The sequence below is a fragment of the Sturnira hondurensis genome, unplaced genomic scaffold, assembly GCF_014824575.4.
Source record: "Sturnira hondurensis isolate 20B ecotype Veracruz unplaced genomic scaffold, ASM1482457v3 Scaffold0008196, whole genome shotgun sequence".
Classification (NCBI taxonomy): domain Eukaryota; kingdom Metazoa; phylum Chordata; class Mammalia; order Chiroptera; family Phyllostomidae; genus Sturnira; species Sturnira hondurensis.
The window spans coordinates 16,260,886-16,274,666 of NW_028080827.1; the positions used below are offsets into that span (position 1 = coordinate 16,260,886).

General features: G+C 41.7%; 1 protein-coding gene across 1 annotated transcript in view; it reads left to right on the forward strand.

The window, feature by feature from the left end:
• Window positions 1-13,781, forward strand: part of RAB8B (RAB8B, member RAS oncogene family) — a 58,089-nt gene that overhangs the window by 37,250 nt on the left and 7,058 nt on the right. Inside the window, exons 2-5 of the mRNA XM_037054065.1 lie at window positions 3,486-3,546; window positions 6,819-6,879; window positions 12,480-12,557; window positions 13,507-13,596. Of these exons, the coding sequence (XP_036909960.1) occupies window positions 3,486-3,546; window positions 6,819-6,879; window positions 12,480-12,557; window positions 13,507-13,596 (290 nt within the window). The remainder of the gene's footprint in view (window positions 1-3,485; window positions 3,547-6,818; window positions 6,880-12,479; window positions 12,558-13,506; window positions 13,597-13,781) is intronic.

The window sequence follows — 13,781 nt, forward strand, 5'->3', positions numbered from 1 at the left end:
TAGTTTCCTACGAGTATTTAACCTTCCATTTGGTGTCTACTGTGTCCGTGTTTCTGTGTGCAGCCTACCTGGCCGAGAGGACGGGGCCCTTGCTCGAAGTGGGAGTGCTGCAGGGCAGATGTTAATAAACCAGGGGACACAGGATTGAATTACTGTGCATCAGCCAGGCCTTCAGGGAGTGATGGACGTGGCTGAGTGGACCGCTGAGGAAGGAAGAAGGGAGAGGATGGCATGGGTGGAGAGGCATCCTCAGAGCAGGCTGCTGAGTGAGGCGGCCGGGCTCGTGCAGGGGGAGGACGTGCACAGCCCACTTCGAGAAACAGAGGCCGAGTCCGGAGAGAGGTTTTGAGAGGTTCTGTGTCCGGAGGGGAGAGCGGTGCACCCAGCGGGAAAGGCTGTATTGCCAGGGTGAGGAAGTCAGAGGTTGGCTCCGTGGTGTCTTATACAGTGAGGGGCATTACCACAGGGATTGTCGAGCGTTATTCTCACAGTGGCTTGCGAGGGAATCAGACCAGGGAGAGTGGTTGGCACAGTGTCCTGGGAAGCTGTTACTATAATCCGTGCAGGAAGAGACAAGAGCTGGGGGATAGTAGAATCTGGATGTGTAGAACCGCATATTTACATGGAATGTCAGAGTTCCCACAGCACAGTCATAGGCACTACCTAATTTATCTGATACATGCTCTCAGTTTATTTTAAGAATGAGGATATAGAGGTTCAGAGCAATTAAGTAATCTCGCAAAAGCTGTTAAATGACAGAGCGCAATCTACTATCTAGGTCTTTTGACTTCCAGGTCCAGTGCTTTTCCGTAATAACATAAGCAGCATTTTCCATTTTTAGTGAAATTCAAGTTGGGTTCATTTGACTGTGCTTCACAGCCTTTGTCTATCGAGTGGCTCCAGCAGGCACATAAACAAAGCTCAGTACCAGCTCACAGCTCCTACAAACACCGAAAACCGCTGAATAGTGAAAAGATGGTTAAGTTTCCCAGATAATAGTAAAACCTCCTCACATAGCAGAAAGGTAATCCTTCTAGCAAATACAAAAAACAAGAGGCTAGGTCAGTAGAAAGTTTTCTAAGTGTGTTAAATAAATGGAGAGCAACTGAGACTTCAAGGGAGCCTGAAAATGGCTCTGTTGAATGAAGGTGGGACAGTTGCCTGTGACTCCCAACTACAGGCAAAAACAGCCGTGCGAGACCAGGAGTTGCAATCTCAGTGAGTCAGAGTGAGGGGAGTGTTCCCATGAACAGGCGTTTGATACACATCATGTCTTACTTAAATGTGAAGGAGCTACTAACTGATGGAATGTTGGACATCAGCCTTCTGATGAGAAAGTTAAGTTTCCAGATGTACAGTCAGCATTTTGAAAGTTATGAATTTTTCTTCTTTATTATGGTTTTTAAAAACCACATAAAATAAAATTTATCATTTTAGCCACTTTTAAATGCGCGTTCAGGAGTGTTAAGTGTAGTGATATTGTGGTCAAACAGGTCTCCAGAACTTGCTTGTCTTTTGCAAATCTTAAGCTCTATCCACTAAACTGCAACTCTCCTTTCCATGGTGGAACCCCCTCCCTCCAGTTCCTGGTAACTACCATCCTATTTTCTGTTTCTATGAATTTGGAAAGTTATGATTCTTTTAAAATGTTATTATCAAGGAACATTTACTGAGCACTTGTTGGGCATTGTTCTTGCTGCCTGGACCAAAAAAAGAGATGAAGGATAGTGGAGAATCCCTGGAGGGTCTTTGTTACTCTGGACTCAGAGATGTATAAAAAGATAAACCACAATAAAAATCGATGCAGGGGGCAGAGGGGGTCTAAGGGGGCTAAGTGATCATGGAAAAAATACAATAAAATCATTTTTTAAAAAGCAATGCATGTTAAGTCTTATATGAGTGATGGCCACAGTAAAAATCTGTGTGATGCTAACAATAATATTCATACTGTTTTGCTAAGCTTTGCTTCTTCCACTGCTGACCCTGAAATACTGAGGTACCCACAGGAAATGTGAGCCCGATAACCTGGGAATGTCGGGTCTCAGATTGCTCTTGTTAACAGTAATGCTGGTTATTAATGGAGGTGGGAGGGGAATGTTGAGAAGCTGTCCTGCTAGATTAGCTTGGGTGTGATTGTCGTCCATTTCAAGGTAACAGGAGAGTACCTGCAGAGGGTCCCTGTGGGAAAGTGCCACACGGAGTAGAAGGGCAAGGCCCACTTGGTCTATGCCTAGGCATCACGTGAAGCTGAGCTGGCAGGCAGCCTTTCTGGACGCTCTCAGCGCTGATGTGTAGAAACATGGTGGTGACATAGCAGTGGAAGGGTTAGTCAAGTTAGAGGGTACGTAATGGACGTGTGTTTTTTGAAATGTCTTGGAAACCACTTTATGGGGTTCTGTGTAGAATGCAAAAGGATTAAAAAACAAAAACAAGGCTGAGTAGCCAGATGAGGATTTAGTAAATTGCCACTGAGTCGTATGCACTAACAGTTCCCTTCAGGAAGGGTAGCAGCTTGTTCCTGATAGAGCGTGCGGATACTTGTCCAGGACTTTGTGGCTCTTTGTAGATGGAATTGCTAAATAAGTTTTGAGCTACCATGGTGGGGGGAAATAGGTGAGGGAGGGCTTGAGTCCCAAATGACTTTCACATGCTACCTGTCAGCCCAGTTGAGTGCTTCTGGACCTTTTGGCTTCAGGTTAGAATAAATTACCTAGGGAGCTTTGAAAATTATCATGCGCAGACTTTACCCTTGACCAACGAAGTCAACATCTCAGAATTTTGGGAAGGGATCAGACCAAGTTATGAGGGTTTTTTTGTGTTTTTTTGTTTTGTTTTGTTTTTTAAGTTCCCCATATAATTGTAAAGTGCAGCCAGGGCTGAAACTCTTTTAGTTTTTCAGCTCTAGCCAGTAAGATGCAGGGAACATTGATTAAGATATATGTGAAATACTTCTTAACTACACTAAATAAGTATACAGGCTTTCCCATCCCCCCCTCAAATAGGCAGGATTGTTTGTTTCTTTTTTTGTTTATGGGTTTCCGGGGGCTTAGCCAGTTGCAGATTTTAAAGAAACAAGTGGAAGTAGGTGAAGGATGACATTGTGAAGAGGCCCCTTGGCCATCTCTAGGGATGGATGGAGCATGAGGGGTGGGAAACATTGTTTATATGTATTTCAGGAAGTGAAAAATAAGGCATGTTCTCAATCTATCTAAATTATGTAACCTTGAAGGATGTGATCCATTTATGTCAAAATAATGAGGCATATAATACATTGCATTTAACATGTGTGGGAATTCTTTGCTGGGTAATTAGCATTCCTTTCTTCAGTCTGTATTCAGAGAAAACATACCATTCACACCCTGTGTTCACATTTTCCAGGGCGTTGGAGAGCTTTTTTTTTCAATAGAAATCTTTGTCCTTTTCCTAATAAGACTTGGATTATATTTGAAGAAATTTAGCATGTCTTTCTTTTTTTTTCCTGGCAGGAATTGATTTTAAAATCAGAACGATAGAACTAGATGGAAAGAAAATTAAACTTCAGATATGGTAAGTAAATATATATACACAGAGTTTCTACTTTATTCAGGAATTGAAAGTAGGCATTAAAATGTGGATTGTGATAAAGTGGAGGTATTCTGTAATACCTAAAATGTATTTTCTTTATGAGAACAAAGGGGAAGTGAGTAAATATTCAAAGGTCTCCCTACTCAGAGTTGGAAAGGTAAGGAATGATAGCGCTAACTCACAGCCAGAAGAGATCTAATCCTTCTTCCCAAATGCTAATTTTATAGGGGAGGAAACTAAATTCTAGAAGAGCAAAAGTCACTTCTGTATTGTAGTGGTTGCAGCTGTGAAATCAGGAACCCTGAACAGGAAGTCCTGCTCCAGTCAGGACTGCCTCTACACTGAGGACTGGGGCCGCTGCTTCCCTTCTGAGGACCTGCTTTCCCTCGTATGTAAATTGATTGATTAGATTGGTAATATCTGAGTTCCCCTCCAGCTCTGATATTTATTTGCTTAAATCTTCTTATTATATTACAAAAAAGGGGAACATTGGACTAGGAAATAATGGAGAAAAAAGTCATACTTCTCATCTCTCATGTTGCAATATGCAAGGCAAAGATCTTAAGATCACCCAAATCTGACTGGTTAATTCCTGAAGAATTTGTCAAGCTATAATGAATGAATACAGTTCTTCCAGATTACCAAGTTGAACATTTTTGGATTGAACTCCGAAACTCTTCATAGATTTTCTTTTAACTTCCTATAAACTGGTTTAATTTCTTTCAGTACAGGGCCTTCCATGGAGTCATATGGATTTGGAGCCTTGGGAAAGGTTTTTGGTGCTGTTTGCTGATCTAATGTGTGATGATGAGAGCAGTAGATAAACAGCTTAGAGACGGAGAGCTACGCAGACTATACAGGGTGAAATAGTCAAGTAATACGTATGGACCTATTTCTTAGGCTGTTTTTCTTCCTGGAATCTCAGAACAGGGATAGAATTAGAACATTGTCTTGAAATTCACTAGCCCTTCTTTTGGGAGGATTTAGTGTGGTTAAGTCCGTGTCCGGGCATGTGTCTGAGTTAGTGGTAAAGTTCAGATGACTGCCCGGGTCTTCTGGAGCATTGTGGCAGCTTCATCTACAAGCCTGCTAGTCCCCAGTATACATCTTCAGAAAACCTCGTGAAGGCTACCACAAGCTACCCTTTTTGTTTATTGGTATTCAGTAAGAAGCCACATATTTTAAACTTATAAAACAGTTTTTAAAGGGGAAAGCAAAGAGAATTTCTGATTCTGTGTTGTATGGTCCCAATCATAGCAATAGAGAGTGCTTCCAGGAGCCTGTGGGTGATCAGCTAATTAGAATTTAATATAACATCATGGCTGTACTTTTGGATATTCTCTGCAGCAAAATGGTTTCTGTTTACCTGTATTTTCCCGTGTATAATGTTCATCCACATATTTGGTCCAAACTTTCAGGGAAAGAAATCTTTCATTTTAATTAAATTGTTTGTTTGTTTATAGAAACAAAACCGGTGATCATATTCCAGGGTATTATTTTGCATACGGATATCATTATTGCTTTCTAGAGCTACACTTTCAATGCATAAACATAAATAAAAGAATTAAAAACATTTATATAGGCACAGAATTAGTCCTACCCCTGTATAATGCACAACTTTATTTTTCCCTGAAAAATTTGGGCAAAAAGGTGTGTGTTATACATGGCAAGATATGGTAGTCTTCATGACATATAGTACAGAGGGTTTCTGCTCTAGCCTCTCTGCAGAGCTGGCTCTAATCAAGTAGTGTGTTAGCATCAAAATATGGTTCTGACCATAATCAAAGGTGCTTGGTTTTGCACGTTCCCCATGGCTTGTTTGCCATGTACTAAACAAGTGCCCTGTGCAGCTAATCCTGGTCAGTGACAGAAGAATTGGACTGTGAGGTGAGGCCTGACCCTGCACTAAGTGGCCAAGATGTAGGGGGCTTGAGTCCCATTCGAGGGTGTGATCTGATCAGGGGCTGAGCCGGGACCCCTCCCCGCCCAAGCCCGTTTCCTCTAGTGAAGAACAAGGGTGGTGGTGATACCACACCCCGGGCTGTGGCGGGCATCGTGTGAGTGTTTTCTAAGGTAGACATAAGTATTAAAGGATTTACTGTTTTTAATTTATTGTATTTTCTTTGGGCCTTCATCTCTTATTTGGGTTTGGGATGCATTAGATTTCTAGTTTATTTCTGCAAGTGCCTCTTTCTCTCCTACAATTAAACTATACAGCTTAGTTTGTCTAAGTAGCACAAGGAGTGAATTACCATATTTTTTTCTGACCATAAGATGCAACTAGGTTTTAGAGGAGGAAAATAGAAAAAAAAAATTTGAAGCAAAAAAGTGGCAAAATATTTAATAACATAAATAACATAATATTTCACCAATGTAAATGTAAAGCTACATTCAGACTATAAGACGCACCTCCATTTCCTCCCAAGTTTGGGGGGAAAGGTGCGTCTTACAGTCTGAAAAATGCCGTAGTTTTGCTGGTAAGTGCCCAATTTAGCAATAGTGATTTTCCCAGATATCAAGGAAATTTCACCTGCTTTATAGGCATTACTTCAATAAATGTAATTGGAAGCCTTTGTATTTTTTAGAATATATTCTAATGGTATGCCATTAGAATATGGCATCAGCTAAAAAGGAAGAATATACAAATGCGTATGTAATTTTGGGGGTGTTGTTCATGTTTTAAAGCCTTTGGAAACATTGTCAGCCATTGTGAGTTGAACTCCAGGTTCCCATTTAATTATGGGCTCCATAGCTGGAACAGTTCACAAGGAGATCCATTTTAGTGTGCTCTGCCGGGCAGAATTCACTCAGTAGTACGTCCAACCCAGTTGCATTCTTTGCACAGAAATCCGACGTTCACTCAAGAGAGCAAAATGCCTTAATCATTAGGCATTTGGAAAAAGAGTTCCAACTACCTCTTGGATGTAGAACTTTCCTCTGTTCTCTCCCGTACGTGTTTGACTAACGCAGCATGCCAGCTCCTGGCAGGCCGTGGATTTTCCTGTTGCCGCTTTTATCACCAAGCTCCAAGTTTTTCACCCAAGTCATTGTGAACTCTTGACAGGCTCCCGTGGCCACCGCCGCCTCCAGCTCACGGATACACAACAGGCTCTCTTTGTATTTTATACCCCTTTTTCCTGAAACTGCTGCATTTGTGAGCAAACCAGAATTATCTCTCCTACAGTTTCAGGTTTCTCCTCAGTCATGCTGGTGATGCCTTTTAAAATCACTCTCTCCTTTGTTTAAAATTTTAGGGACACAGCGGGCCAGGAGAGGTTTCGAACCATCACGACAGCATACTATAGAGGAGCCATGGTGAGTGTGTTTTTTGGGCTTTGTGACTCTCAGGTGAAAGTAAAACACAAATACTCATTTGTCAAAGCTTGTAGGACTCAAGCTAAAGTCTGGTACAATGGGGAAAAGAGATTTTTTGATGTGAAAAAAATGTTTTGTGTTTAATTTAGTACCTGAGTACTTTGCCATTAGTCATCATAATATTAATAGGTAATTAGCCTGAGTTACTGTATATTTTTGTGATTTGTCTTTCTGATAATATCTTAGCAAACCACAGGCTTTGTGAATAAGTATTCATTCCTCACCTCTCTCATCATTCATCCTGCCACTATCATTCCTTATTTCTCACCAGGTCCACAGTATCCACTCTTAATGGCTCAGCTCTGTGGATTCTTCCCCACCAGCACCTACCAACTGGCTAGGAAACAGCCTAATGATAGGTGGCTCTTTGAGGCTTAGAATCTCGACTGCCAAGTCCTTTGCTACATGCTAGCCTTATCCTTGTTAGCATAACCTCATCATTTGGCTATTGTCCATCCTACAGCTTCATTTATGTAACCCATTTATACTGCTTGTTGGCTCAAAGTGGGTTTTGTGTGGTGCTGAGAGTACAGTGGTGAATGAGGCAGCATAGAAGCAGAGCTGTACGGAACCATGTCTAGAATGTCAGGCCCAGGCCAGGGCTTTATTTCTGGCTTTTAGGCCTAATCCAAGCACTAGTTGGGACTTTTGATTTTGACGAAACTCAGTGTAGTCAGAGAATCTTGGAAGGCTGAGCAGCTGAGATCACGAAACTCAACCTAGTAGAACGTGGGTATCAGCTGCCATCATACCCAGCTTATTGTGTAAAAGACTTGTGTTCCTGGGGGTTGTGTCAGGGTGACAGAGCTGTAGGGTGGTAGCTGTCCCTTCGCTTTCCGGAAGACGTGCCCTGAACCACAGATCCCTTTATTATCGTCCTGCCCTCCCTTCCTCTTGCACTGCCACTTACCCTGTCCTGTCTGAGTACCAGCAATTCACCCCGCAGAAATATTGGGTACTCCTTGTCAAGGCCCTATCGCCTTGGCACTGTGCACTGCTGAGCATTTAATGCACGTATCCCCACTCTTCACTCTTGTGATACTTTTACAATTGTGAACGGTCAGCGTTTTAAGAAAAACAGTTGTCAGCTACTCTCTGTTTTGCTTAGATTATGGTCAAAGGGAAGGGCCTTACCTTCTGTGCCAGGAAGAAGTTTGTTTGTTTGTTGTTTGTTTTCCCCAGGCATGATTTTAGGGATAAATAAGAAAATCTTAGCAGGGATGATTTGGAATACCGTATTTCACTATGTATAACAAGCACTTTTTTGGCCAAATTTTTGAGGAAAAAAATAAAGATGCACGTCATACATGGGTACAATGATTACATACCATGGGTATAATGATCTCGTGTATAATGAGCAGAAAACGTGGGTGCATATTATACATGGGAGCACATTATACACAGCAAAATATGGTAATTTATAGGTAATTTTAATTAGAGGCGTCTTATAAATACAAGCTTTTCTATTGGCCAGTTTTTTAATTTTCCAGGAATGATGTATGGACAACACTGGCCTGCTGGCTTTCACTAGAAAGTGGGCGGGAACAGCTAGAGCGGAGAGTGTTTCCCATGGTTGTCAGGCTCTCGTTCACAGTATGAGGAAGGAAGACATTGAAATGTGTCGTTTACTTTAGATGTGAAGATTGTATTTCACTTATCTACTGCCTAGTCCTTCTTCACATTACTTCAAATAATTAGGAATTGTGGCTTTTCTAAGACAGTATTGTCTTTTCCACTTTGGAGGTAGGCCTTTCTGTTTCTTTTGTTCTGCTGTAATGCCAGTGTCTGACACATAGTAGGTGCTCAATAAATCCTTGCTGAAGGGGTGAGTCAGTGGAAAATTTCAGGCCCAGAAACAATTTTCGGGAAATCCTCTGGAAATCCTGCTCTGCTGAAGTCCCAGATCTGGAGATTATCTGCTCCAGTGGCTTGTGGAGCCCTCACATTCTGTCGGGGCCATCGTGCTCTTGCTGGGGCACATTCTCATTTCAGCAAGTGCTGGTTCTGCCAGGTTCGGCAGGGCTGGGTTAGGTATGCAGTGTGCCAGTAAGCCTTACATTGGGGTCTGCCACCATCATAGGGTCTTCCGGTCTGTTTTAAACTCTCCACAACATTTATAGGCAGGTGTAACAGTAACCCTGGTGGACAGTCAGGCTTTTGGAGAAAAGGACCGTATCATTGGTTGTCGGCATTTCTCATAGACAAACACTGTCTTAAGAATTTTGAGGAAACTGTTGTTATTATGGGTACATATCAGATATATAAAATTTTAACTAGTATACTTGAGTTTGCATTTCCATCTGATTTATAATATCAATTTGCTTACATAAGAAATAGTCAAAGGGTTTCTGCTGTTGAAACCAAAGATATAAATTAAAAATAGCTGCCATTTATTGAGTCCAAGCTGTGTCGTGGATTCTAGGTTAGGTACCTTGTACGTAATATCTTGTAGATTCTCAAAAGAATTGAGTGTGGAGAACATGCTGCCCTCATTTTACAAACAAGGAATGGAGACTCTAGGATCTCGGAGGACCTACCTCTGACTCCAGAGCCCGTGTCCTTAACCACTTCACGCGCTCCCGCTTCCTGTGTGACCCATCCAGAGCGCCGCTCGACAGGCACAAGGCGGTAAAGGTCAGGGTTGTCCGTGTAGCCCAAAGGGTTGTAGAGCTATAGCAATTATTTGGTTAATGTTGATATTATAGGCAGCTAAAGACTTTGTGTCAGGAATTATTCCGATTCAGTTTTAAGGGGTTTGTTTTTGTGGTGAATGTACATAACATAAAATTTACCATTTAAGTGTGTAGTTCTTCACTTTGATTTTTTTAAAATTATTTACATTGACAGTTGTAAAAATCTCTTTGTGTAGCCAAAGTGACATATTTGCATTTCAGGCAATAATAGAGGATATTACTGTTTGTCATTTATACAATAATACATATTTTTCTGGTTGTCAAACAGTTGTTACATGTAGTATAGAAAACTTTGAAAACCCCAAGAAATCATCCAAAATCTTACCACCCTGAGATAGCTTTTATTAACATTTTGTTGTTTTCTGGATTGTCTGTGTGGATATTTGTACTGTATATGATTAATTTTTATTCCCATTTCCATTTGATATTCATTTACAAAGTTGGAAGCCAGACCCAGAAGGACGTTGCCTGCCCTGTTAGGAAATTTTAGCTTCATTATAAGTACCATGGAGAGGGATCAATGAAGTGGTAACTAGTGTTCCTGTGGAGAGTGGATTAGCAGTAGTTAAGAATGAAAGCAGGGGGCCAGTTAAAGACTGTGACAGTAGCCCAGGTAAAGGTTAGTTGCTGAGAACATGAATAAGGCAGTTCATGTGTGGGGTGGGGATGTTGTTGGGCCTGCAGGACTTGGTGACTGACCCACTGTGAGAGTGAGTGCTCCCAGGGTTGCTTGGGCCGACTGACAGGATTCTGTCGCCCTTCATCAAAATGAGAGGACAAGAGGGAAGCGAAGATTTGGAGGGACGAAGACAACCTTGTGTTTTATTTTGTTGAGTTTTCAGTGACCACGAAAGGACATCTGGGAAGTGATGTCCAGGTAGTGGTCTCCAAGTCACATCTGACCCCTGTCTGTCTCTTTGGCCACATCTTATGTTCTTCTCTCACTGGATCCGTGCACTTTTGCCAGACTGACTTTCTTTCACTCGCATCCAGTGGGTTCTGGGCCTTCCTGGTCAGCAAGATACTTACAGCGTTTCTCCTCCACACCAGGCTCAACCCCTGGCCTAGGTCTGCCCTCAGACCTTGATTCAGGGTCACTTTCTCGGGGAAGCCTTCCCCGCCGCCCCAGCCCATCAGTTAAAGTAGGTTAGCGTTTGCACTCAGAGCTCCTAGTACTTCTTCATAGCAGTTACCAGAATTGTATTTAATTGTGTAATTATTGGTGTATGGTTTTGTTTGCCGTCCATGCGTGAGAGGAAGGAGCCTTGTCTGTCCCGTTCACTGCTGGTGGTACTTAGTGCCGTGTCGGGCACATGGCAGCTGCCTACTGAGTGTTTGCCCGACGGCCGGGGTGGGCAGATCTAGCACTTGGTACAGGGGTGGTCTGGTGAGACGGGTTCTGAAATACTTAGCGTACAGATCTCATTTAGAGCACTTAAAAGATAAACCCTTTAGAAACACCAGCCATGAGGTCTTTAAAAACACGATGACAATGTCTTTCATTAAACTCCTATGACAAATGTATTATATTTTAAGTACTTGTGATTTACTTTGATAGTTAGTAACTTTTTCTTTTTTATCCTCACCCAAGGATGTGTTTACTGATTTTTTAGAGGGTGTGGAAGGGAAAGAGAGAGAGAAAAACGTGGATTGGTTGCCTCCCATATGCACTCCAACCAGGGGTCTAAACTCCAACCTAGGAATATATGCCCTGACTGGGAATCGAACCTGCAGCCTTTTGGTGTACTTGATGGTGCTCTAACCAACTGAGCCACCTGGCCAGAGCGATAGTGACATTTTGATCAGGCGATGTAAAAAGAAGTACTTTTAAAACAATATATTACAATCTTAGTATTGAAGTAAGAAGCAAGACAATTTCTACTTGGAATACACAAGTGCACAACAGAAGTGATTGCCTCTTACACTTGATGTTATCTCTGTTGTAACTTAAACACTCTTTTAGCTCTAGTTGGTGCCGATTCTTATCATGTGAGGTCAGGTAGAAAGGCTGTATCATCTTTACCATAATCACTAATTCATTAAAGGTTAACAGTGAAAATGTTAACAGAGTATTTATTTACATGGTGAGACAATGGAAGAATTTATTTATTTATTTTTGCTTCTCTGCACTTTAAAATATTGGGTTGGCCAGAAAGTCCATTACATTTTTTCCATAAGATGACTCTAGTAGTGCTTAGTTGTCTTTCACTCAGAACAATTGTGTTAGATTGTATTGTGACAGCTGTCATATCAGTGTGCATTTAAAAAAAACTTACCAGAATTGGTGAATTTTTGTGCAGCCATTTAATATTGAAGATGGAAGAAAATAAGTTACACTTTCAGCATACTATGCTTTATTATTTCAAGAAAGGTTAAAAATGCAACTGAAACCCCCCAAAACAGATTTATTTGGTGTCTGGAGGTACTGTGACTGACTGAACATATCAGAGTGGTTTGTGAAATTTCTTGGTCCTGTTGACATTTTGGGCAAATAATTAATTGCTGGGGGGCTCTCTTATGCTTTGGAAGATGTTTAGCAGCACCCCTGGCCTCTACCCACTAGAAGCCAATGTGGGAGATGGCTGACTTACTCAGAATATCCAAATCAATAAAGTTACTGGTGAAAATGAAAAATATGTCTTTTATTTTACAGAAAAAAAATAACAGACTTTTTGGCCAACCCAATAGTATCATGAAATTCTTTGATAAAGAAAGGAGGAAAGAAAGAGAAAGGGAAAAAGAAAGGAAATACCCAAAACGTTTCTAGAGGAGACGAGTACATCTATATTATATTTTGTAACTTTAAATATATGCAGTACTAAATAAAGATCTTTTTTTCTCCTATAGGGAATTATGCTGGTCTATGACATCACAAATGAAAAGTCCTTTGACAATATTAAAAACTGGATAAGAAACATCGAAGAGGTACGTATAGGAAGAGAACGGTGGTACTGGAGGCCGTCCTGAGGATAGCTGCCAGGCGCTGGAACGGGGCTCCTGGCCCCTGGAGCAGCAGCTGGGCTGCTGAGAAGTGGGCCGTGGGCAGGCCAGGCCCTGGCTCTGGGGAGCGTGGAGAGGCCAGGATCACGCGTCCGCCAGTCTGACTACCCTGCTGGGTTGGAGTGGGGGTGGAGGCAGAGAGAGGATTTTAAACTTGGCCAGATCTTGGAATAATTTAACGCAAGTCCCCACTTTACACATGAGCAAGCTGAGGCCAGAAAGAAGTGACTCACCTTTGAAACGGAGAGCCAGGATTAAAACATCCGATTCTCGGGTTCTTTCTCTTTCACCATCTGTTTGACTGGCAGAGAGCATGTCTTTATTCCAGCAACTTGTCATTTTGCCCTTCTAACATTTTCTCCATCTTAGATATTTGAAATTTTATTTAATTTCAGATTGATTGGCATTTAAGATTTTTTAAGTGGCTTTGACGTTTCAGAAAGAAATCTTCTCAGAAGTAATTTTGTATACTCTCACATTAACCTATAAGAATTTATTTTTTTAAGTAATTCAGAATCCAGAACACCTTCCCCATTGGCTCACTTGGCACCATGTTTTTTTTCTTTTTGACCCAAACTAGTGTTTGAACGTTTCACTGTTAGAGAACCGTAAGTTGTTTCTGCTTGTTCATGTACAAAAAGCCGAGAATAACCAAAAGCCTTTGGGAAGTAAGTTTGCATAGCCTCTTCCACTGTAGCTTTTCCCCTCTTCCCATCTTAAAATTTTCTCTGAATCATGCCTTGTGTTGAGTGAAAGATTATTTGCCTTAACTATTAAATTCGTGAGTACGTTTCTGACAGGCTGGGGCTTGTCTGTTGGACGAGGACGGCGCCATTCCCAGGCCGTCTCTCTGACGCCGGCTCTCTCCCTGCAGCACGCCTCTTCGGACGTGGAGAGGATGGTCCTGGGCAACAAGTGTGACATGAATGACCGAAGACAAGTGTCAAAAGAACGAGGGGAGAAGGTAAATCTGGGCTGAATGCCTAAGGATTCAAGTTTCCTCACATTAAGCATTGATTTTCTTAGTATGATTATTGGTTTAAGTTTTTTGAATATCTACATTTCAATCCTCTAAGAGCAGCAAAGAGATGTAATCCGTGCTTGAATGGTGCAAATTAGTATTCGAGATCCAGCTCTGTATACTATGCG